A 22,418-nucleotide genomic window follows, 5' to 3' on the forward strand; every position below is an offset into this window, starting at 1 on the left:
TTTTTTAAGGGATTGAAGAGTTTTTGTCTGATGAAATTGAGAGAGTTCTGAGGACAGTTGTTTGAAAAAAATCAGAGAAAAAAAGAGAAGTTAAGGCAATGAGAGGGAGGGAGGAGTAAAAACAACCAACCAGGGAAGACTCTGGGGGAGTGATCAACAGCTGCAACCTTCTGTCCTACAGCAAAGGGAGGGAATGAGCAAATATTCCCATTTGATGCTCTTTCCCTCAAACAAGCCTCCATCTGATTAGGAAAAGGAAGTCATTGTTTACCTGAGGTGACTACATTCAGGCAGCCCTTGCACATGCACACATGACAGCACATGCAGAGTTTGATGTGCTGGCACAAATTACATAATGGTCATTGGGTGAAGAGGTCCTCGTACCTCATTGGTGTAAACAGCAATGTGAAAAAGTGATTTGAAACAAAGCAGGTTTATTCTCACAGCACCCACCCCGCTTTTCAGGAAACGGGGATAGTAGTTGAAGTACCACACACTATTTTGAGGCCCTGGCATTTCCCCTTTCGCGCATCTGCTTGAGTGTGGGTCCCAGAGTTCCTTTTCCAACAAGGAGTTGCCGGGAGAGGAAAGAATAACTATAGAAATGATTGAGACACTATTTGAGGCGATAAATATGTAAGAAAAGGTTTTCCATTTTACCATTCATGAGCAAAAAGTGAAAAATAAATCTATGTATATATGTCCACTTTCCCCATTTCTTGCTCCTGTGATCTTAAATTGATGGTGGTAATGATGATGATGTCATCATCAGTGAGCATTGAGCTTTACCTAGTATAAGACAACAGGCTCCTCAGAGGAGCTTGCTGTCTAAAATTGAACATTGGCAAAACAAAAGTGGTAGATGGTTGACAAACTTTCAAAGCTGTCACTGCCTCTCTTCTCTTGTTTGCATGGAAGGAGTTAGGGTCCTCAAAGAAAGTTCATTCTCAGATATATATTTAATGGAATTATGATACATGTTTATAATGGCCACTAGATGGCACTAGTGGGCTGCATCCCCCCCCCCTTTGCACCTATTTTTCTTTTCTCTTTTTCTGTTTTCCTATCTGTATATAGTAGGAACTGGAAACGAAGAGACTGGCTGCTCAGTTGATCTCAAACGCCTCTCCTCTGATCCCCAGTGTATGTTACACTGTATGATGTACCTCAGCTATTTCCTGCTGCTGAGCCTGAGGATCACTTTCAGACTATCACTCTCTTTAGATGAGATAATATCACATACAAATTCAGTTTTCACAGTTTTTTGGCAGCAAACCTTCCTCGAAATACTGAACTTTTTGCTGTAAGGAAAGTGACAGGAAAACACACTGGAAAGTGAGATAACACCTGCTTTGACACATCATCATCTAACCTCCCCATAAACCAATAAAAATAATGCTCATTAAATAGCCAGCAGTGTTCCTAGAAACAAATTGATGAATGCTTAATAAACAGGTTGTGTGGACGGCACACACATAGAGTAAGCAACTGAAAAGGGTTGAGGTTTTGCCAGCAATCCAGCTCATGCAGAAGTGATTCTATAGTCTGAGCAAATACTGATGGCCCACCAGTGATATCTCAGGAAATAGCTTGGTTATAAATTAATTTCCAAAACGTAGAATAGAGCCGTAAGTTCTCCATATTTGATAGTGTTCACTGCTGTTCAATAGTTTTTTCTTTTGAAGGTCTGATTTGTGAAGTACTTCATATTTTAAAAGATTGTGATCAGGCATGTAAATAGCCACTTGCCTGTTTGCATGTGTCAGAGCTTTCCAAACTTTTCATGTTGGTTACACACTTTTTAGGCATGCATCATTTCGTGACACGGTAATTCAGTTTTACATCATTTTGCGACACAGTAATTCAGTTTTACTAGCAAACCGGAGGTTAAACTAACCCCTTTCCAGCCCTTGAAGGAGCGTGGGGAGCGTTTGCATGACACACCTACACACTGCAGCTGACACACTAACCTGTCATGACACACAGTTTGGAAAGCTCTGGCTTGTGTCAAAGACAGGGAGTTAGGCAGTGAATCTCGTGTAAACAAGAGAGAGTTCAATACTTTATTTCTTTTAGACTGTCACTGAGCCTGTAGATGATTAACAAACATGATTTTGTGGCAAACAAGCTAGTAAAAAAGATTTGTGGTGGACTATAACTTTTTAGGATTTGTTTGCTTGGCTGTGATCTGTGATTATGGATTATCCAAACTGTGAAAAATGTTCTCAACCTCCATTCATTGCTTCCCTGTTTCAAGATCATGTAATACTTCAGGATTTCACTTTCCCTAGAAAAGTTTCCCTTAGAAATGCCTCTTGGGAGCCTCATTTGGGCAACAGGCCTGACAAGCAGCGTGCAATTTAGGCTACTGTCTTGGTCCATGGGCACAGATATCATCCTATCCCCAGCTTTTCATGTGTCTGCTAATATACATTAACATGGATGTGAAGGAAGCTCCTGCAGAGGTGAAATGTAGAAATGTCTGTTTACTTTTCTCTCTTTTTTAAACAAGTGGTGTCAATAGGCATTATGGAGGCTGTCAACTATTAGGTGTCAAACCATTATAGATTAAACATCAATAGATCTTTACCTTTCTAGCAACATTCCCCCCCTCTAATTCTTACCTGTTTTTAAAATTAGTTTCGTGTGAATGAGTTTGGTGCCCTAGAAGTAATCACTGATGAAACAGAGATGGAAAGTGTTAAGAAGGCTACAGCTACCACAACCTGGATGGTGCCAACTGCTCAAGAAGGTCAGAATCATGATAAATCATGATAAGACAAATTTCTGTCTTCAGAACAAAATGGTGGTATTCTTAAAGTTTTACTATGACGCTGTTCCTGACATTTTCTTTAATATTAGCTTCTGCTCTGGAATATTGAAAGATAGCTAATATTGTAACAAATTAAATTCTGAAACCTGCAAACCACTTGGTAGAAATGATAGTTGTTACTATACTAGTTAGACTGCTGTTGGGGAAATGTTAGCACAGAGTTGTTTAAAAGCCTGAAGCACTTTTTCAAAGTAGCATGAACAAATGTGCCAATTTCATTCTTGGCAAGTCTTGGGTAAGTCATATCCTTCAGTGGCATCTTTTGCTTCGTGTGGTTTACAAATATGCCTGCTAGTTTTCACCATTTACAGCCTGAAACATTTGCTGTGCTTTCCATTGTATAGCCTTCTCAGAAAATACAGAAGTACCACAAAAACTGAAGGAAGCTAGCAAGGTTGATGGGCCTCATTTCTGTGAACGTTGTTTTCATTCTGGAACCACAGTGGACTTTGTAGCTGGAGAAAGATCTTGCAGCCAAAAATGTGCACATCAGATTAAAAACAAGTAAGAGTTGGCATGTGTGAATAATGTGATAACTAGTGTAAAGAGTGCTGCAGTTTAAAAGAACTTGCCTTATTGCAAATGGCTGCTTATTGTATGCTTGCATTAATTGTGGTGTTTATAAATACTTTTTTTTGCACTTGCAATTCCTCTTTTTTATAAAAAAAAAACTTTAAGAGATAGACAAACTTGGCTTTAGAAAATGTATTCTTCAAAATCACAATTAATATAGCTCCTGTTATTTTGTTTACATTCTAGAGAGCAAAGGGAGGACAACGATGTATCGGAAGTCAATGATGAGGACTGTTCCAAGGGCACTCAAAAAAGAAAAACCAAATCGCCCTCAAAAGGAGAATGTATGGAAGACAATGTCAAGAAGTATGAGGCAATGGTTAGTATGGTCCAGTTGACAAGTTTCTAGGTTAAACTGATCTGTGGTTGTAAATATAGTTTTGGCAATTTACAGTCATTCAAAAACTTTATGCATTTAAATGACTGTGCTTTTAAGGTTGGAGTGTTTGAAATGTTTAGCAAATGTAAATGGAATGCTTTTTTCTATTTAAATAGTCATTTAAATATGTGAGTGTCCTGGTGAGATTATGGCGGCTGTGCCTGATCCAACCTTATATTTTCGTGTCCTAAGGTTGGTCAAGTGTTGCCTGGGAGTTTTGAAAAGAAAGGCAAGTTTCCTTCCATAGACTCTAGGCATTTATTTGAGCTGCTGCACACTCCCAGAGCTTTTAGGAATGCTCAAAAGACTTTTACGGACACTGGTGTCTGACTGTTATCCTGTGGGGGATAACTAACCTTTCTGGTATAGCAGGTTGGTATTCAATATTAGCTCCACCAAGGTCAATAATTATGTTACCTTGTTTTATCATTGTTGTTCTTATGTTTAAAATAACAAAAAATGTATATTGAGTTATCATGCTGTTCCAAGCTTCTTTATTATAGTGATTCCAGGCAGTGGGATGAAAGCATTGCTAGTCACTATATCACCACTATATTATCAATTATTTCTAAGGTTGAGCAGAATGAATACAAATAGACAGGTTCTCTCCACTGGCACTCTGAGACAGAAATTCAACTTAAAAAAAGAAAAGAAAAAGTGGGCCAGTTGTGGATGGTGGAGACAGTTCTTTTTGCTGCACAAAATGGATGTGTCTTTCCTGGGTACGTCAGACAAAGACTGTATTCCATGCATGGGCCTCCCCAGCACACATTTCAGGACCTTATTAAAACCTTATTGTTCCATTTATTTCATAAGCTTCTAATATAACACACGTATTAGGAAGTCAGACCCATTGACCTGAATAGACTTGCTTGCAAATAAATGTTCACAGGATTGCCCTGTAATATCTTGGAGAACACATGACAAAACAGCAGTGAGCAACCTGAAAAAAATATTTCGAAAATCAGTGTCCTTCAAAGCTACTTCAGTGAAGTATACTTTAATTTTGCAATTTAGGAGGAGAAACCTGAAGGGAGGATACTAAGAGTCTCTCAGAGAGCCACACGGAAAAGGAAAAGAGAGATGGCAGTTCTAAAACAGAGTAAGTTGATATGCGAGTCCATATCAGTATAAGGTTTTCATCAGTTTCTGCCATCTAAAGGGCCTCTTCTGTGTTACGTTAGCAAACCCATGTTGGACACTGAGTGTGCACTCATAATGGAACCATAGGCAATTCCTGCTCACTGACAATTTGTCCTTGTATGATATGCATGTTTGTAAACTATGTATTTCAGTGTGCATGTAAACCTCTTAGATGCACACCTAAAAATTTGGGATGATGTGTCACGTGTTGGAAAAGACTGGCCCTTTACTATAACAATAATGCTGGTGTATTTCTAGTTTCTCTGTAAAAAGCTGGGTTGGTCCATTTTCAGTCACTAGTCTAAATCTTAATTCATTTGTGACGTTGTATGCAACAAATACTGTGCATTTTGTAAAGTAAGAGATTGAAGAGTACCATCCTTCCAAGTTACTTCCATTTTATTACTTGGCTGAGTAACTTCCTGCTCTGGCTTTGTTATACTGTTCCATGGGGGAGCTTTAAAGTGGAACTATAAATGAGATTAAGATAATTGAATTGCTTGAATACTGGCAAGGATTTCTGTGTCTCACATATGTGAAATTGTTCAAATAGTTCTTTAGAACACGCATTTTAAAACCAGAAGTGAGGCCCTGCTTGGTGTCTCCTGGGAGTAATTTCATATCTAAACCACATGCTGAAAGTTAAGATAGATTTATAGAAACCAGTAATAAATAAATCCTAGGAGATGCCTAAAGCAGTATAAATCAATTGCCACAGAGTCAGATTGTTAGCAAAGTGGATACATGTATTTGAGGAAAACAACAGGATTAGGAAGTACCGGTTAACTCCATAGCTTTCTACAGTGTGATCTGCAATTTTTGCTTTGGCAATAGCCATCCATCTTTGCTAGCTGCTGATCAGCGGTGTGAAAAATGTAGCTTTGGTCTTCTCCTTAATGGAGTAGCACTGAAATTAACCATAAATCTGAATCATATGGAATTATACTGTAAGAGAACTGTAATTCATACCGTTACAACCATAATGATAGTATAATACAACTGCTTATGCAGATAATTTGGTACAAAGCTGTGACTGTGCTTACATTAAGATTTTTATTTCTAGTTCCAGCTTTGATGTCAAAGGCAAAGAAAACATGGAGTTGGTCTTCGTATTTGGAAGAAGAAAAGGCTATAGCAGCACCACCTAAGATTTTTAAAGAGGTATGCTGAAACCTTAAAACACTGCTTCTTTGAGGCAGATGGGGCCTGTGTGTCGGGTAAAAAATAGGTGTCATGTACAAATATAGAAGAAGTTTGAAATGGCTGGCATGACCATTTTAGCTTGCTTGCTTGCTTATGAAACTTTAAAACAGTTCACATATAATATGACTGCATACTGGCTCCCACACCTTTTAACTTTTATATAAATTATATGGTGCCACAGCTAGCACAGGTGGAATCCCCCGCCCTATCAATTTGTAATAGGAAGATATCTTGCCTGCTGTATGCCAAAGATGTGGTGCTCCTATCACTCTCCCGATTAGGTCTTAACAGTTTGCTTACAGCTTTCAGCAGGTATTACAAGCGGGAAGAGCTTATCGTGAATTACTCCAAGACCAAAATTATGGTCTTTGGGAAGCGTAGTCCCAGATTCAAATGGAAAATGGATCAGCAGAACTTGGAGCAAATACGCTGCTTCAGATATCTGGGTATTCTTTTCACTGAGACACTATCATGGAAGGGGCACATTGAGGCTACGAAACTCAAAGCACAGAAAGCTTTTGGGGCGTTAATGAAATTCTGTTTTACCTCGGGTGGTCAGCTTTTGGAACCTGCGTTGAAAATCTTTGCCAGTAAAGTGGTCTCCCAGATGTTTCATGGAGTAGCAATATGGGGCAAGGACCCAAATGCCAACAAAGCCTTAGAAACAGTGCAGAACAAATTCCTCAGGAAAGTGCTCTTGCTCCCCAACGGGACTCCAGCTGCTCTTCTCTGCGTTGAAGCTGATGTGACAACAATACAGGCTGGAATTGATTACCTGTGCTTAAATTATATGAAAAGACTTCAGTTTCTTTCGGAGGAGATACTCCCCGCTATGTCACACACAGAACAGAAACAGACTAAATGTTGGAAGGACAGTATCCAGCGCCTTTTGTCCCAATATCAATTACAAGATTTTCAGGTGACTATGGAGATGAACAAGAGGCACTTAAGAGGTTGTCTCTTTAGGTCCGATGCAGAAAGGGATTGAACCATGATGGCTTCTACCAAGAGTTCGCCATGGTTCCCACTTATTAAAACAGAGCATACCCGGGCCAGTTACCTGTCAAATATCCCACTTGCCATGCTTAGAATCGCTTTCACAGAATTAGGATTCCAATTGATGCCCTCGGCGGTGTTGGATGGACGCTACGGCAAAGTACATTATGAAGAGAAACTTCGTCTGTGTGGGCAATCCTGTGTGGAGGACCTGTGCCACTATTTATTGCAGTATCCGTTATATATAGACCCAAGAGACAGATTCATAAAACCCCTGTTTCTGAATGGAACTCACTTGAATAGGGTGGAAAGGGTGAAATGGCTGCTGAATGATACTGATGACTTTGTAGCTTATAAAGTAGCACTGCGTTGGCAGCTAAGAAGATCAGGAGGGAAGAACTAGATACAGTGGTACCCCGCAAGACGAACGCCTCGCAAGACGAAAAACTCGCAAAATGAAAGGTTTTTTCGTTTTCGAGTTGCCTCGCAAGACGAATTTCCCTATGGGCTTGCTTCGCAAAACGAAGCTTGCCCCGGGGACAGCGGGTCTTTTCTTTTGAAGCAAGGGGTGGCGGGGAGAAGCGATCTTCTCCCCGCAGCCCCAGGTCCGGGGACAGCGGGAAGTGCTTCACGCTGCCCCCGGACCTCTTTTGAAGCAAGGGGCTGCGGGGAGATCGCGATCTCCCCGCAAACCCTTGCTTCAAAAGAGGTCCGGGGGCAGCGGGAAGCGCAGCGCTTCTTCCCTGCTGCCCCCGGACCTCTTTTGAAGCAAGGGGCTGCGGGGAGATCGTTTCTCCCCACCGCCCCTTGCTTCAAAAGAGGTCCGGAGACAGCGGGAAGCGCTTCGCGCTGCCCCAACCTCTTTTGAAGCAAGGGTTTGCGGGGAGAAGCGATCTCCCCGCAAACCCTTGCTTCAAAAGAGGTCCGGGGGCAGCGGGAAGCGCAGCGCTTCTTCCCCGCTGCCCCCGACCTCTTTTGAAGCAAGGGGCGGTGGGGAGATCTGCCCCAGCACCTGCCCCAGCCGCCCCGCTTCGGAACGCTGCTCCGAAGCGGGGCAGGGGGGCGGGAACACCTGCCCCAGCCGCCCCGCTTCGGAATGCTGCTCCGAAGCGGGGCAGGGGGGCGGGAACACCTGCCCCAGCCGCCTCGCTTCGGAACGCTGCTCCGAAGCGGGGCGGGGGGCGGGAACACCTTCTGAAGGCGGGCGGGGGGGCGAAAGTCTTTGTCCCCCCTGCCTGCCTTCCCAGGGGCTTTTAAATCGCCGCGGACAGCGGAGAAGTCCTCCACTGTCCCGGGGCGATTTTAAAATGCCGCCCGCCAGCATTTTAAGATCGCCCGGACAGCGGAGAAGTCCTCCGCTGTCCCGGGGTTTTTTAAAATGCTGGGGGTGGGAAGAAAAGCCCTTGTCCCCCCCCCCCCCAGCCTTCAGAAGAGGTCCGGGGACAGACTGTCCCCGGACCTGGTCTGAAGGCGGTTTCCCTAGGAACGCATTAATTGATTTTCAATGCATTCCTATGGGAAACCGTGCATCGCAAGACGAAAAACTCGCAAGACGAAGAGACTTGCGGAACGAATTAATTTCGTCTTGCGAGGCACCACTGTAAAATAGCAGTCAACTGCAAAGGGTATTCAGATATTTAATTTGGCACATTTTACTAGAGAATCTTCTATTTTATGCAACAAACAATCTTTGTAGTTGTGACCATGGTTTATATTGTATGTGTGGTGCCTGATGATTTTTATGGTTATTGCTGTTTTTCCTTTTGTTATTTTTCTGAATGATGCCATGGCCTATGGCTAGCACAATAAAAGTTGTTGTTGATGATGATATGATGTTTTATATGGTAAATATTCAATTGGTAATTGCATTAGTGTGTGTTTAATTTGTCTTGTAATGAGCTGAGATTAGGTCTTCTCAAAAAAATTCTCTCATGGATGGTTAAGAACTACTTTGCATGAGAGATATACCGTAACTTTTTCAGTGGTTACACTGAAACTCTGGAATGCCCTTGCAACTGAGGTGCATTTGGCCTTTTATTGTGTTCTTTTAGATATTGCTGAAAACCAATTTATTTCAGTAAGCTTGTAATGGTTGGTTGACTGATTGTATTGCTGACTCGGTTTCTAAACAGCTTTATGGAGTCCTCCACATTTCGAGGGAGTCTGTTCCATTGTCAAGCAGCTCTTACTATCAGAAAGTTCTTCCTGATGTTAAGTTGGAATCTCCTTTCTTATAACTTGAATCCATTGGTTTGGGTCCTGCCCTCCAGTTCAGGAGGAAAACAAGCTTTCTCCTTGGCTATCATATCTTCTCTCACTCACCTCTTATCCAGGCTAAAGATACCCAAATTCCTCAACTGTTCCTCTTAAGGATTGCTTTCTAGACCCTTGATCATCTTTGTTGCCTTCCTCTGCACACGTTCAAGCTTCTCAATATCCTTCTTAAACTGTGGCACCCAGAACTGGACACAGTACTCCCAAGTGTGGTCTGACTAAGGCAGAATAGAGCGGTACTGTTACTTCTCTTGATGTGCACAGTATACTTCTGTTGATGCAGCCTAGAATATTTGTCGCCTTTGTTACTTGTCGGGTACTTTGTTACATCTGTAGGGTACTTTGTTACATCTGTAAAGGGTAAAGGGACCCCTGACCATTAGGTCCAGTCATGACCAACTCTGGGGTTGTGGCGCTCATCTCGCTTTCTTGGTACAGCTTCTGGGTCATGTGGCCAGCATGACTAAGCCGTTTCTGGTGAACCAAAGCAGCGCACGGAAACGCCGTTTACCTTCCTGCCAGAGCGGTACCTGTTTATCTAACTATACTTTGACATGCTTTCAAACTGTTACATCTGTAGGGAAGCTTTAACTACAGTTCCATTTTTATTATTGCAGTGGTTTCTAATTCTGGTTAGTTGATTATCTCTAACAACAGCTAATATTGAGGCTGAGATAGCACTTGGCAGAAATTAAAACTGAAAGAGGAACAGTGGAGGGATTTTGGATTCTAGAGATGGGCAGGAAGACTGGGGGAATTCAGTGCATCATCTAGCGGCCTTCACACAACTTCTTAATGGAGGATAATAATATTTCTGCATCAGCCCAAAGGTTTTGCAGCGTTTCAGTCCATTTTTATTGCAGCAAACAACAATGAGAATGAGGCAGGATGCACATGGAAAAGTTATGTCAGATGTCATTAATTCTTGTACTTTTCCCAGAGATAAGCAGGAACCAGTGGGAATCTAAAATCCTGTTTTTGATATCATCCTTGGAAAAGTTACATAGATAATCTATTCAGCTTCAATTTATTTTGTTTAGTTCATGGGAACATTATCACTGCTTTGCACTTTAGTTATCTGTTTAGAAGTTTAAGGAGTCCAGAGGTAGAAGTTTGGTACAGGTTTCTCACACTGCCACCAGACTTCTTCCATATTTTCATTGGGCACAGCTCACTGTGGAAATAACTTAAATCAATCAACCACTTCTGTCTGACCCAGAGTTCCCTATATCAGTTGTACAGACAGGAAGGGAAACAACAAGATGAGTACAAGAGTGGCTTTTGTGGATGTTGCGTTCCCTTAATATCTGAACCCATGTGATTGCAAAAGGACTCCTATCAGCAACATACACGGCAGTTTTTAATATGGTCTTGGAATGTGAGAGAGAAACTACTACAGGGAACATCCATGGCAGACTGAGACCCATATTTATAATACAGTTTTTTATATTTATCAAAATTATAAAGCATTTTTTAACTTCTATGTAGGTTTGTTTTAAATAAGTAATAGTTTGATCTGTTCATTGGAAGGACTGAGAGCCACATCCCCTTAAAATCATTGGCTATCTTTTATAAATGTTCATGCTAAACTTAGAAAACTTGATATTTTTTTCTTCCAGTATCAATCCTTCCCATACAACAAAAATGGATTCAAAGTTGGAATGAAACTAGAAGGAGTGGACCCTGAGCACCAGTCAATGTACTGTGTGCTTACAGTAGCTGAGGTGAGTACCAGAAGTGACAAGCAGTTATTAATAGCTTTAAAATGGGATTAGAAATAACACCATAAAAGCTGGTGGCCATCACCTCACCTTTTGGTACCAAATTCCATAGTTTTAATTACGTGTTGTGTGAAAAAGTACTTCCTTTTATCTGTGCTGAATCTCCCATCAGTCAACTTCACTGCATTCTAGTATCAAGAGAGGTAGAAAATAGAAGTTAGTGTTTAGAAGGTAGTGTTGAAAAGCAATACCAGCATTCTCATTTATATACCATGTGTATGCCCAATATACCCTGATGCACATGTGGACTAGTGTGCCTATACTACCTTACTATCTGTTTTTCTATTGTGTCTATGTCTTCTGATTGCTTCCCTTTTCAGGATAATAAGTAAAGTTATCTCATAAAAAGCTACAACATTTTGTTTGAACAACACTTTGATTCTGACTGCACGTATACCAATTTTCTAATACTGACTTTTTGGTTTAAATGTAAACACATTTTTCCTTTGCTGTATTCTTTCTTCCTACTATGGATTTAGACTTGCGGTTACAGAATTAGACTTCACTTTGATGAATACCCAGAGTGTTACGATTTTTGGCGGAATGCTGATTCTTCTGATATTCACCCAGTTGGTTGGTGCGAGAAAACAGGACACAAACTTCATCCACCGAAAGGTATTAGATTACCAACAAAAAAAATCTGTATCCTATTAGACAATTGCTGAGATGTGCTTCTCACGCTGAGTACTAAAACTTCTGTGTATGGTGGCTCTCTGTCTATTGAGTGACATTGTATTCAGGATCACTACTGGTTACCCATGGAGTTACGAAGGCAGGTAAGCAGCCCCACCCCACCCTGCTTCTAGGATTGCTACTGTCCAATTGCTGTTCTCTTTGAGGGATAAATCTGGACAAGGAGATCTAATAGTATTTCTTATACTGCCCGTAGGTCTGAATGAGTAGATGTCGTTCAGATGGGTAAATTTATCATTTCCGTTGGATGCCTTTGAGCTGATTTCTGAACTTCATAGCTATCTATTCATGAGAACCTGTTAGGAACAATAAGCTCTGTTTTGTAAAGCAATAGGATTTATGGAGCATTATGCTGCAGTTCAAGCTAAAGTCCAAATGCGCTTGGGACTAAGCTTCATCGAACAGAGTGGGACATAAGAGTAAGCATCTAAAGGAATTTTTAAGACACACAGAAAAAACAGTGGCAAAAATGATGGTGGAAAAACAAAGTGTATCAGGCCACCCAAGTTAGAACCCAAATTCCTACAATCAGGAATTTGCTTCTGAAAGAATAATAATTTGTAAATCAGACTGGGTTTTTTTATATAGAGACTTATTTAAGAGTGTAGTCCTCCAGTTAAGCATATATGCAGTTTTGTTATAGGTCTAACAGAGTTGCTTTATAATGCATCAAAATAGGTGTCCACTCAGTTGATTTAATCCCAGGTTCAATGGGGTTTAACCCCGGCTAAGTGGGTATCAACAGTCTTAGACACAGTGGGTTGACCATATATAATGCTAAAACATGCTTTGGCATTATATTAATGAAACTTGTACGTAATGCGGCCTAACTGCACACTCTTGTTTTAATCTGTTACTTGCACTTTTCAAGGACATCACAGGATACCATTGAAATGAAACTATAAGTAAGGTTCCTCTGGACCAGAACTGCAAACCATACTTAACAAATAACCTAAGGGTTCCAACTTCCTTTTGTTCTTTGAGAAGATGATAAATCCCAGACATGTATCTTGTTCACTTATAAGAGCTGAACAGAATTCATAAGCGTGCATTGTCTGTAAATAGTATCTAGGTACTTCATCTCTTTACTAGAAAACGGATGACTGTGGCTTAGCTTTAATTTTTTTGTCTCAGTAGAGCTTTCAGTAGAAGCTTTTGCATTCCCAACTACAGGAAGAATTTTAAAGTTACATTTTGCCAGATTAGGCTGGAGGCTCATAAGGCCCTCCAGCTAACTGAGGAGAGAGAGCCCTTGGCATCTTCTGAGTCACACTCTAGGGCGGTGGGCACTCTAAAGGCTCTCACCACGTGTTTCGCCACCCCTCCCAGGGTCACTTTTTCACAATAGACCTGTACTACGTGGAAAGCAGAGTGGAACAAATTGGACAAGACTAAATTAGTGATTAAGATTGCAAAGCACATTATACCTTCGCAGGTGGCATGATGCAGCGATTGCATTTTCTGGTTGTAGATCCTCCTGTAAATGATCGCTGTGGCAGAAGGGTGGAAAGGGCCCTTCATAGGAGCTTTGAAGCAGATGCAGTGACATTCAAGTCAGCCACCACAGCTTCCCTTTTTTCCTCTGGATTTATTTATGTATGTGAGTGGAGGAGCTGAATGCCAGGGATGATATCCCCCAGGCAGTTAAGGATGGATTTAAGAAAATATACTACTACTACTCTGCCCTGGCAGCTGGCACCTCCTTTGATGTTTTTCAGTTTAGGGCCTCATATGGCTTCCACCACCATTGTGCATAGAAATGTGGGGTTGCAGCAGTGAGTTGTTAGTTCCAGTTTGCAGGCACATCGTGTCATCCTTGCCTCTCTCAAGGACCAAGGTGTTTGTCAAGGCACTTGAGGCTCATCTTACAGAGTTGTGGGACAAAACCAAGCAGCCCCACATTTTTCATCCTTCGGGGTAGTTTTCCCTCCCCAAGAGGTTACCAGCCCTACAGACTTAAATGGGGGATATTCTTCTGTGTTAGATTTTGCCACTGCTTGGTTCCAGAGGGCAGAAAGAAATCCTCAGTCTAACTACACCCGTTGTCAGGAGCTGTCTCCAGTGGAGGCCTAGCTCCTTCTTTTCCTTACCATTGGAATTACGTCAGCTCAGACAGGTGGGTGATTGAGATGGTGTTGAAGGGCTGTGCCCTGGAGTTTGAGCAATTGTCATGTGAATACTTCATTCGAACCCCTTGTTCTCAGCAGCCATGGAAATATTGCCCCCACCTTGACCCTACTGTTTCTTTTATTGTTTCCTCTTTGAATAGCTCTGGTTCCAGTTTTTTAGTTTTGCTTATTTGGGGATGAGAAGTTGTTTTCTGCTCTGCCAGTTGATCTGGAGGGTGGGATAATTCCTCCCTCTAGAAGGGGAGGATAGAGTCTACCTATCAAGTCCGGTAGGAGGCATCATCCTCAATACAGAATGCCCTCCAACCAGGTCAGCAACTTACAAGAAACAGTCTCTGTTTTCCACTTAATTCTGGGATTGAATGATTTGGCAGAGTGAAACTGAGGTACTGTGCTAACAGGTGTGACTGCAGTTGACACAAGTGCACCATAAGTTTAATAGATATGGCATTTTATCTTCTTCCTTTTCATGGGTTTCTTTAGGATATAAAGAAGATGAATTTAATTGGCCCTCGTATCTGAAGAAATGTAAGGCTCAAGCTGCTCCCAAATCCTTGTTTGAAAACCAAAACGCAGTGAGTTTTCTCTGATTATCCCTGCTTCTTTGCTGATAGTTGCTTTTTATATTATGATTACATTGTTTTTCTGTTAGTATTATGACTCAAACCCTTAGTCTAAAACAAGGGAAAAGGCCCAAGTAGATACAGAGTTGGGTTCACACGCATCAATTCCTGCCTGTTTTCCATGGTGAAATTCAAACTATTTCCTTATGTTGCGGGAGATAGTTCATCTTATATCCAAGACAATCTTATGTGAAGCTGTTGGTGCACAGTAACACAGTCCACAGATTGCACTCAAAACAATTAGATAGGTCCTGGGTGGATACAGATTACTATTTTCCCACAGGTTTGTATCAAATGTGTATGCAATACTTGGTGAGGTGAAATAGACAACTGGCTTACAAAGTGTGCAGAGATCAGGAGCAACTACTGTAAACAGTGGCTTGTATCCATCACCTGTTCAGGCAGCACAAAACCACAAATGGCCAGTAAATCTCTTTTGTTGTCATTCCAAAATGGACAGGGCGTAATAGTTAAGAATTTTTTTAAAAAGATTAATATATGATAAAGCATGATGCTGAAAATTGTTTTATTCTACCACTTTCATGTGAATTACTGGCTCATCCATACTGCTGGGACTCCTTTCTTTTTAGTAGCAAGATTGTGGATTGATGGTGGATAGTCAAGAGACTTTGGGATGCATGGTTTATTATTATTAATCTGCATTTCTTTATTTCTTTTATATAGTGCTTTAGGTACTTAAATAGACCAGTTCTCTGTTCACTGTTAATTTTAAACTTTTCCTTGATTAGACGGTGATTCCATCAGGGTTTCGAGTGGGGATGAAGCTTGAAGCAGTAGACAAAAAGAACCCTGCATTCATATGTGTTGCTACAGTAACTGACATTGTGGACAGTCGTTTTCTGGTTCATTTTGACAACTGGGATGAGAGTTATGACTACTGGTATGCCTTTTTAAATAGCTTGTTTGTTGGAATGATAAGCATCCCCCAAATTCTACCTTGTTAAATTGTTGTTTTCACTCTCTCCCCCCCCCCCCATGGTTGCTATGAACAGTAGTGCCTATATTTCATTAACATGTCCCTAGATTTTTGACAATACAGTGGTACCTCGGTTTACAAACTTAATCCGTTCCGGAAGTCCGTTCTTAAACCAAAGCCATTCTTAAACCGAGGTGTTCTTTCCCTAATGAGGCCTCCTGCTACCGGTGCCCTTCCACCATTCAGCTTCTGTTCGTAGACCAAGGTAAAGTTCGCTAACTGGAGCATTACTTCCGGTTTATCGGCGTCTGTATACCAAATAGTTTGTAAACAGGGCTGTTCTTAAACCAAGGTACCACTGTGGTTGAAAGATGCAAAGTATTATATGGTCTGATTAGTGTGTGCATTCCCCCCCCCCTTATAAAAGTTTGCAAGAGCTGTTAACGTTTGAATTTCTTAGTTCTTTGCTGTGGGTGGGGAACTGGATATGACCGCTGAGCCAGATCTTTATATCTCCTAGCCCCCAGTGGGCCATTAACATCATGCGAAGTGGTGCTTTGAAGCCTCAACAATCAGCTGTTTGTCAGGACTTCAAAATGCTGCACAGAACTCTCTTTGCAAGGGCCCAAATGGAAAAGCCATTCGAGAAGTTCTCTGCCAGGCGAAAGGTCACAGGTTCTCAAACCTTCCCTCCTTCCTAATCTTTCCAGCAACATTGCACTTGCATGTGATGGCACGGCTGCTCATGAGGAGAAGGAAAGATGCTAATATAGACAAGGCCAGCTGTGAAATATTACACAGAGAGCATTCCTTCTAGCATAGTGACAACACCAACAATATGGATGACAGTTGCGCATTAAGTGGCAAAAAGCTGTCTGCCAGAAAAATAGTTTGCTCTCACATACACCACTGATCAGTGAAATTAGCTGAGCTGGTTACTTAGGAAGAGCATCCTCTCAGGAACTAAGGATTTTAGCATAGTGTCAGCCAGAATTTTGGAACAATGTTCCTATTGAATTCAGAGAGACACCCACAATTCTGATGCTGAAAACATTCCACCAAGCATTTTTAGAGTTTTAATTTCATTCAGCGTTGGTCATTTGTCCTTTATTTTATTACCTAATTATCTAATTTTATGATGTTTTAATGATGTTATTGTACACTGTCACAATACTCTTTTTTATTAGTTGGCAGTGTATAAACATTCATATAAATAAATTAAATTTCCTCAAGATCTTATCAAAAGATCATCAAAAGAAATTGGATCTGCAAACCAATAAGCAGGTCAATGGTAGTTCCAATATACTTCGTCTGCAGAACTGTCTTTATGCTTTTATAAAGCTTTGGCTTAAACGTTTAATTAAAGGATACCATGTTGTAATGTAAAAAGCATAGGGAATGCTGTTGGTCCATCAGAAAAATGTCAAAATGCACAGCTGAACAATAACTTTACTAGAGGTAAAGACTCAGAAATCGTGAGCAAGAAATGTATCAAGCAAATAGAAAGAGAACCTACCCAGCTGACGCTGACACAAAACCCCACACATACACTATAGAAAAGAATATAATTCCCCCCCCCACTCTTTTTCCCTGACCTTATACTATACTCAACACAAACATCTCATAACAAATGTAACTGATCTGTAGAAAAGACGTAACAACATGAATGAAGAGACAATGCACGTACTTTTGTAAACCAAGAAAATCTTTAATAAAAATTATTTTTTAAAAAAAGAAATAGCAAACAAGCATTTGAGTTCTCCAGAAATCTTCCTTAGATTGGTTTTCAAATTGAGGCGATATTGTTTCTCTCATTGGCTGTGTTTGCACATGACACTAAGCCAAACCTTGGCTTCATGCAAATGTGCAGACTGCCAGGGAAAGTAATTTCAGCTGCTTTGCTCGTCTCCAAGCCTTTCAGCACAGTCACTAAGCCAAGGAGCAAAGTGGCTGTGAACACTTCTCAGGAGGCAGCACATTTGTACCATTCTAGAAAGCCCGAGGTACCACTGTAGTCTGATGTTTAGGCCATGAAACCTTCCATCTCCTTTTTCTAGTGTGAATGAATGCTGTCCCAATGCTTGGCCACAGAAACGGGTGACCATTGCTTTGCTTTTAACACGTTTTTCGGTACTCTTGAGCTAGTCATTCATGTTTAAGTGTAAGGCAGACTTGCTTAAGGAGGTGGGGTTGGTTGCTAGGAGAGCTTGAGAGCAAAGGCAGAATAAAACTGCAGAATGTCAAAGGGCAAAGAAACTGAAGATAAAGCAGAAAAAAGAAAATATACCCTGGAAGAGAAGAAAAAGAACCTTTTCTGAAGACACAGGGAGGTTGTTTAAAGCTGCTGCTTGATCCCTTCGGCATTAAACGTCGTGGACATGCTGCATTCAAGTTCTGTTGAAAGCGCTGGAATTTGACTTTGACTAGCTTGTCTCATTGATTTTAAATGGGATATGGGCACCTTTTAAACATTACAGCAGCATCACGTTTCCCAGGGGATCATCCCTTGGCAGGACTGCAACTTTTAAAGAGCTTGGAGCAATGCAGGGCCCAGTGGCACAGGCTCCCAAACATGAAGTTGTGATTGACCCAACAGCCACGGTTGCAGACCTTTTCACTCATTCCCCCCCCTAAAGTATTTATATTTAGTCTTTCAGAGCAGAGCCCTCTCAAGGCAGCTGGCAAAACACAATTTAAATGCCATAATACAGTTTTTAAAATACAAAGAGCCATTTCCCAAATTGAAATGTCAGCAGCTTAAAACGATAGGGCATTTTATGCTGTTTTTGTTTTGGGAGTGCTAAAGGCTCGGGGACACCACCAGAAGGCCCTGCGTATAGTGCCTGCCTGTCTGGTAGACTGTAATGGGCAGGCCAGCTAGCAAGGCCCCAAATACTAATCTTAGAGCTACCTCACATGGATGTAGGTAGACCTTCAAATAAATAATGTGGTCCTTTAAAAGGTTACAGCTACACTGGGATGAATCCACAGGAGAGTGGCCCCCACACCTGGAATCTGACAGCAGAACTTCATGTTTCATGGAATAATAGAATAATAGAGTTGGAAGGGGCCAGAAGGGTCCTTAGTCCAACGCCCTGCAAAACAGGAATCTTGCCCAACGTGGGGCTCGAACCCATGACCTTGATATTAAGCTGACTGAGCTACCTCAGCTGCCTTAAGCATGATATGCCTTCCCATCCCCCAAACTTTTGTCAAGAAAAACGAATGTAAACAAACTTTTGTCAGGGAAAAGTGTCTTCAGACTGAATGGAATACGGGTAGGTACGGCTGTTTATTCCTAAAGGTAAAATATATGAATCTTTTACTTATTGGAAATTAAAGCAGGTTGGCTATTGAGTGAGGGAAAGAATTGCAGATTTGTAACATGTAGTTCTTACCTCAACTTTTATGTTGCTCTCCTTTTGCTCACCGTCTATAAATATTTTTAAAATTGTTTGCTATTTTATTAAATGTGAGAGTTGAAAAATGTAAATGAGATGAATGGGTTTTCGTTTTAATTTTGTGGATGCTAGCAGCTTACTTTAGGTTAAAAAAATAAGTTGTTACTCTCAAAAGCCTTCAGGATACTCAGAAATGCTTAGCTGGGCTGTGAGAAGGGAAGAACCAGAGCAGAGCAACATATGATATTTCAGCATTTCCTTAAATTGACTTGACATATGTTCATAGTGAGTTTGACATCTGAACACTAGATGGTGCTATAAGATGACTTGTGTATTATTAGAGCGATTCCTCTAGCAAGACCAGTATTCAGAACAGAGTGTGTGTGTGTATGAATTTCTGTCTCTATACCCTTTCCATTTTGTTATAATTCAGCTATGAATCATTTTTTAAACTGTTGAAATACTATTATTAACTGTCAGGGGTTTAGGAGCAGAGGCAAGGGCAAGGGAGGAAACAGAGAGCGAAGGGGAGGAGGCAGAAGAAAAGATGAGTGATGACGACGACCCGAGATCTCCGAGTCTTTCCAGTGAATCAGAGGATTCACAGAAAGGAGCACCAGTGGCCAGGGCAAGGGGGGAGTCCAGGGGGGCACCCCAGGAAGATAGAGCCAGAGGGGACTCAGAGGAGAGCAGTTGGAAATCGGGACCAGCGTCACCGCCAGAGAGCAGGGAAGAGGAAAGGAGCCAGGGGGCAAGCGCTGGCAGCTCACCACAGGAGGGAGGGCACGAGTCAGGAGTGGCCACACCTCCATCGGGGAGCGAAGAAACGGTTAAGCGGAAAGTGGAAGGTTGGGCGCGCGCGCCAAGTTCAAATGCAGAGGAAGGTGACGCAGTAAGCAGCCCGGAAAGGGAGCCAGGTCCTAAAGCCCGGCGCAAGGAGACAGGAGGGTCCGGGGGGTCAGCGTCAGAAGAATCCCGGAAGGAAGAGACCCCGGGGGGTAGAGGGACCCAGAGGAGGACAGTCAGGCGGAAAAGGTGGAGCCGGGCTAGGATATTAAGTTGGTGCACACGGGGCGGAGACTCAGACGGAGCCTCGCCGATCTAGCTACTAGACGTAGAGTTGCGCGCAGCAGCGTGAGAATGGAAACTGTAACTCAATAAAGACTTTTACTTAATGATCGCTGGCTAGTGTGATCCTCTGTGAGCTAGGATCTTCAAGCAGTTCTGACAGTAGGCTCCGTCTCGTGATTGTGGGCATCTACAGCCTCGAGGAGGGGAGAGAAGCAGGTGCCTACTAGCGAGCTCACGAACGGCAGACGACATGACGGCTGAGCAGCAGATAGAGGAACTCAGAAAAGCAGTGTCACAACTGAATGCCGAGGCTCTCGCATCCAGGAAGAGAGAGGAGGAGGCAGCTGCCGCCTGCAGGGATCTCCAGGTCAGGTTAGACGTGCTGACAAAGCAGACACCCAGGCAGGAGGGAATTGGGTTGGCGAGACGAACAGGCGGTCTGGTCTCTCACTTCGATGGGAACCTGCAACAGTATCCCAACTTTAGAGCAGACGTACTGTGCGCACTGCAACTGCTGAATAAAGTCTTTAGAGATGAGCAAGAGAAAGTGGGATTCATCATGTCCCATTTGCATGGGGATGCCAAAGCATGGCTGCGCAATTTATGGAGAGATAAGGATCCGGCGCTCCAAAATGCGGATGCCTTTATTAAAGCGATGGATGGGTGTTTTTTATCAAGCATTGACGTGGATCTTGCCCGGAAGGAGGTGCATGGACTAAGGCAAGGGAGGGCCAGCGTGAGGCAGTACCATGCCCGCTTTTTCGCTTTGGTCAGTGCCCTGGAATGGGACAGAGATTCGGCCCCTGTAAGAGACCTCTTTTGGGAGGGGCTGCACAGCTCGATTAAAGATGAGATCGCGAGGGGGGAGAGACCCCGGACCACCCAGGAGGTCGTTCAGAGGGCACTGGCAGTGGGGGTGCGGCTGGAAGAACGTCCGTGGAGCAGGGACGAAGGGCGTGGAGGGCGCGAACCAGCCAGGGGCTCCTCCTTCCTTCCCAGAGAAGCAGCGCGTGCGCAATCCACGCCTCCGCCAGGAGGAGGAGTGGAACCTATGGAGGTTGGAGGTGCAAGGGCTCAGTCAGCAACCAGAGCCCTAGCACCGGCAGCAGTGAAAGCGAAGCCTCCTAGAGGGAACAGGAAGTGTTACGTCTGTGAGGAGCCAGGGCATATGGCGAAAGAGTGTCCCCAGAGGCTCCACAAGCTCACTGCAGCCTCAGCAATGGTGACTGCAGCAACGCAGCAAGGAGGACCACAGCAGGGAAACGACGCAGTCTGGCTGGAGGAAGAGGCCCTGGGGCCCAGCCAGACGTGTTAGTGACGCAGTCCCCAGAGATTTTACAGCCCGTGAACCCCCTCCCGCCCAAACCAGTAGTGAGGCTCACCGCATCTCTCCAGCTGCCCAATGGAATCACCATGGACGTGCCAATCACAGTTGACTCGGGCAGCAATGCGGACTTTATAGGGCAGGACTTTGTCGACAAACACGCTATACAGTTGCTACCGGCCACACTGCCCCTGCAGGTTGTCACGGTGGATGGCAGGGAGCTGCTAGGGGGGCAGGTGGTGAAGCAGACGCCACCGATGGCGATGCGACTTGGGAATCACAAAGAAATCATCAGCTTCAATGTCACTCAACTATCGGATACGCCCATTGTATTGGGAATGAGTTGGCTGGACAAGCACAGCCCAACGCTGGCTTGGTACCAGAGGCAGCTGATCTTCGGCTCTTCCTTTTGTGCTGAACACTGCATCGTGCCCCGGCAGGAAGGAGAGGAAGAGGAGTCACAGCTGCTGCTAGGCACGCTGCAAGCGATTCCCCACAAGTACGCAGAATTTTTGGAAGTTTTCTGCGAGAAGGAGGCAGACAGGCTACCCCCTCACAGACCATATGACTGCAAAATTGACCTGCTGCCGGGGGCGGCGCTGCCTAAAGGGAAACTGTATTCCATGTCAGAGGACGAACTGCAGGAACTCAAAGAGTTCATAGATCATAATTTGGAGCGCGGTTTCATCCGAGAGTCCAAGGCAGGGGGGGCAGTCCTGTATTCTTTGTTAAAAAGCGAGACACGCCCCAAAAAAGACTGGTAGTGGACTATCGCATTTTAAACAATGGGACCAAGCCATCGGACTTCCCCATGCCTCGAATCGACGACCTCCTCGCAAAGGTACGCAAGGGAAAAGTGTTCACCAAGTTAGACCTGCGAGGGGCGTACAACCTCATTCGCATGCGGGAGGGAGATGAGTGGAAGACGGCCATGTTCACGCCACTGGGTAACTACGAATATAGAGTTATGCCTTTTGGATTGCAAAATGGCTCCCACGTTTTTCAAGCTTTCATGCATCACGTGTTGGCGGGACTTCTCTACAAGACGTGCGTCTGTT

At 43.1% G+C, this 22,418-nt stretch overlaps 1 protein-coding gene across 15 annotated transcripts in view; it reads left to right on the forward strand.

The window, feature by feature from the left end:
• The window catches only part of L3MBTL3 (L3MBTL histone methyl-lysine binding protein 3), a 68,202-nt gene that overhangs the window by 19,551 nt on the left and 26,233 nt on the right, over positions 1–22,418 (forward strand). For all 15 annotated transcript variants that reach the window (XM_083498093.1, XM_083498100.1, XM_083498098.1 and 12 more), the window contains 9 exons: positions 2,641–2,752; positions 3,178–3,337; positions 3,593–3,725; positions 4,803–4,887; positions 5,998–6,089; positions 11,021–11,125; positions 11,662–11,797; positions 14,488–14,579; positions 15,377–15,528. In XM_083498093.1, the coding sequence (XP_083354219.1) occupies positions 2,641–2,752; positions 3,178–3,337; positions 3,593–3,725; positions 4,803–4,887; positions 5,998–6,089; positions 11,021–11,125; positions 11,662–11,797; positions 14,488–14,579; positions 15,377–15,528 (1,067 nt within the window). The remainder of the gene's footprint in view (positions 1–2,640; positions 2,753–3,177; positions 3,338–3,592; positions 3,726–4,802; positions 4,888–5,997; positions 6,090–11,020; positions 11,126–11,661; positions 11,798–14,487; positions 14,580–15,376; positions 15,529–22,418) is intronic.

Source organism: Podarcis liolepis (genome assembly GCF_965112155.1).
Source record: "Podarcis liolepis genome assembly, chromosome: 3".
Classification (NCBI taxonomy): Eukaryota; Metazoa; Chordata; class Lepidosauria; order Squamata; family Lacertidae; genus Podarcis; species Podarcis liolepis.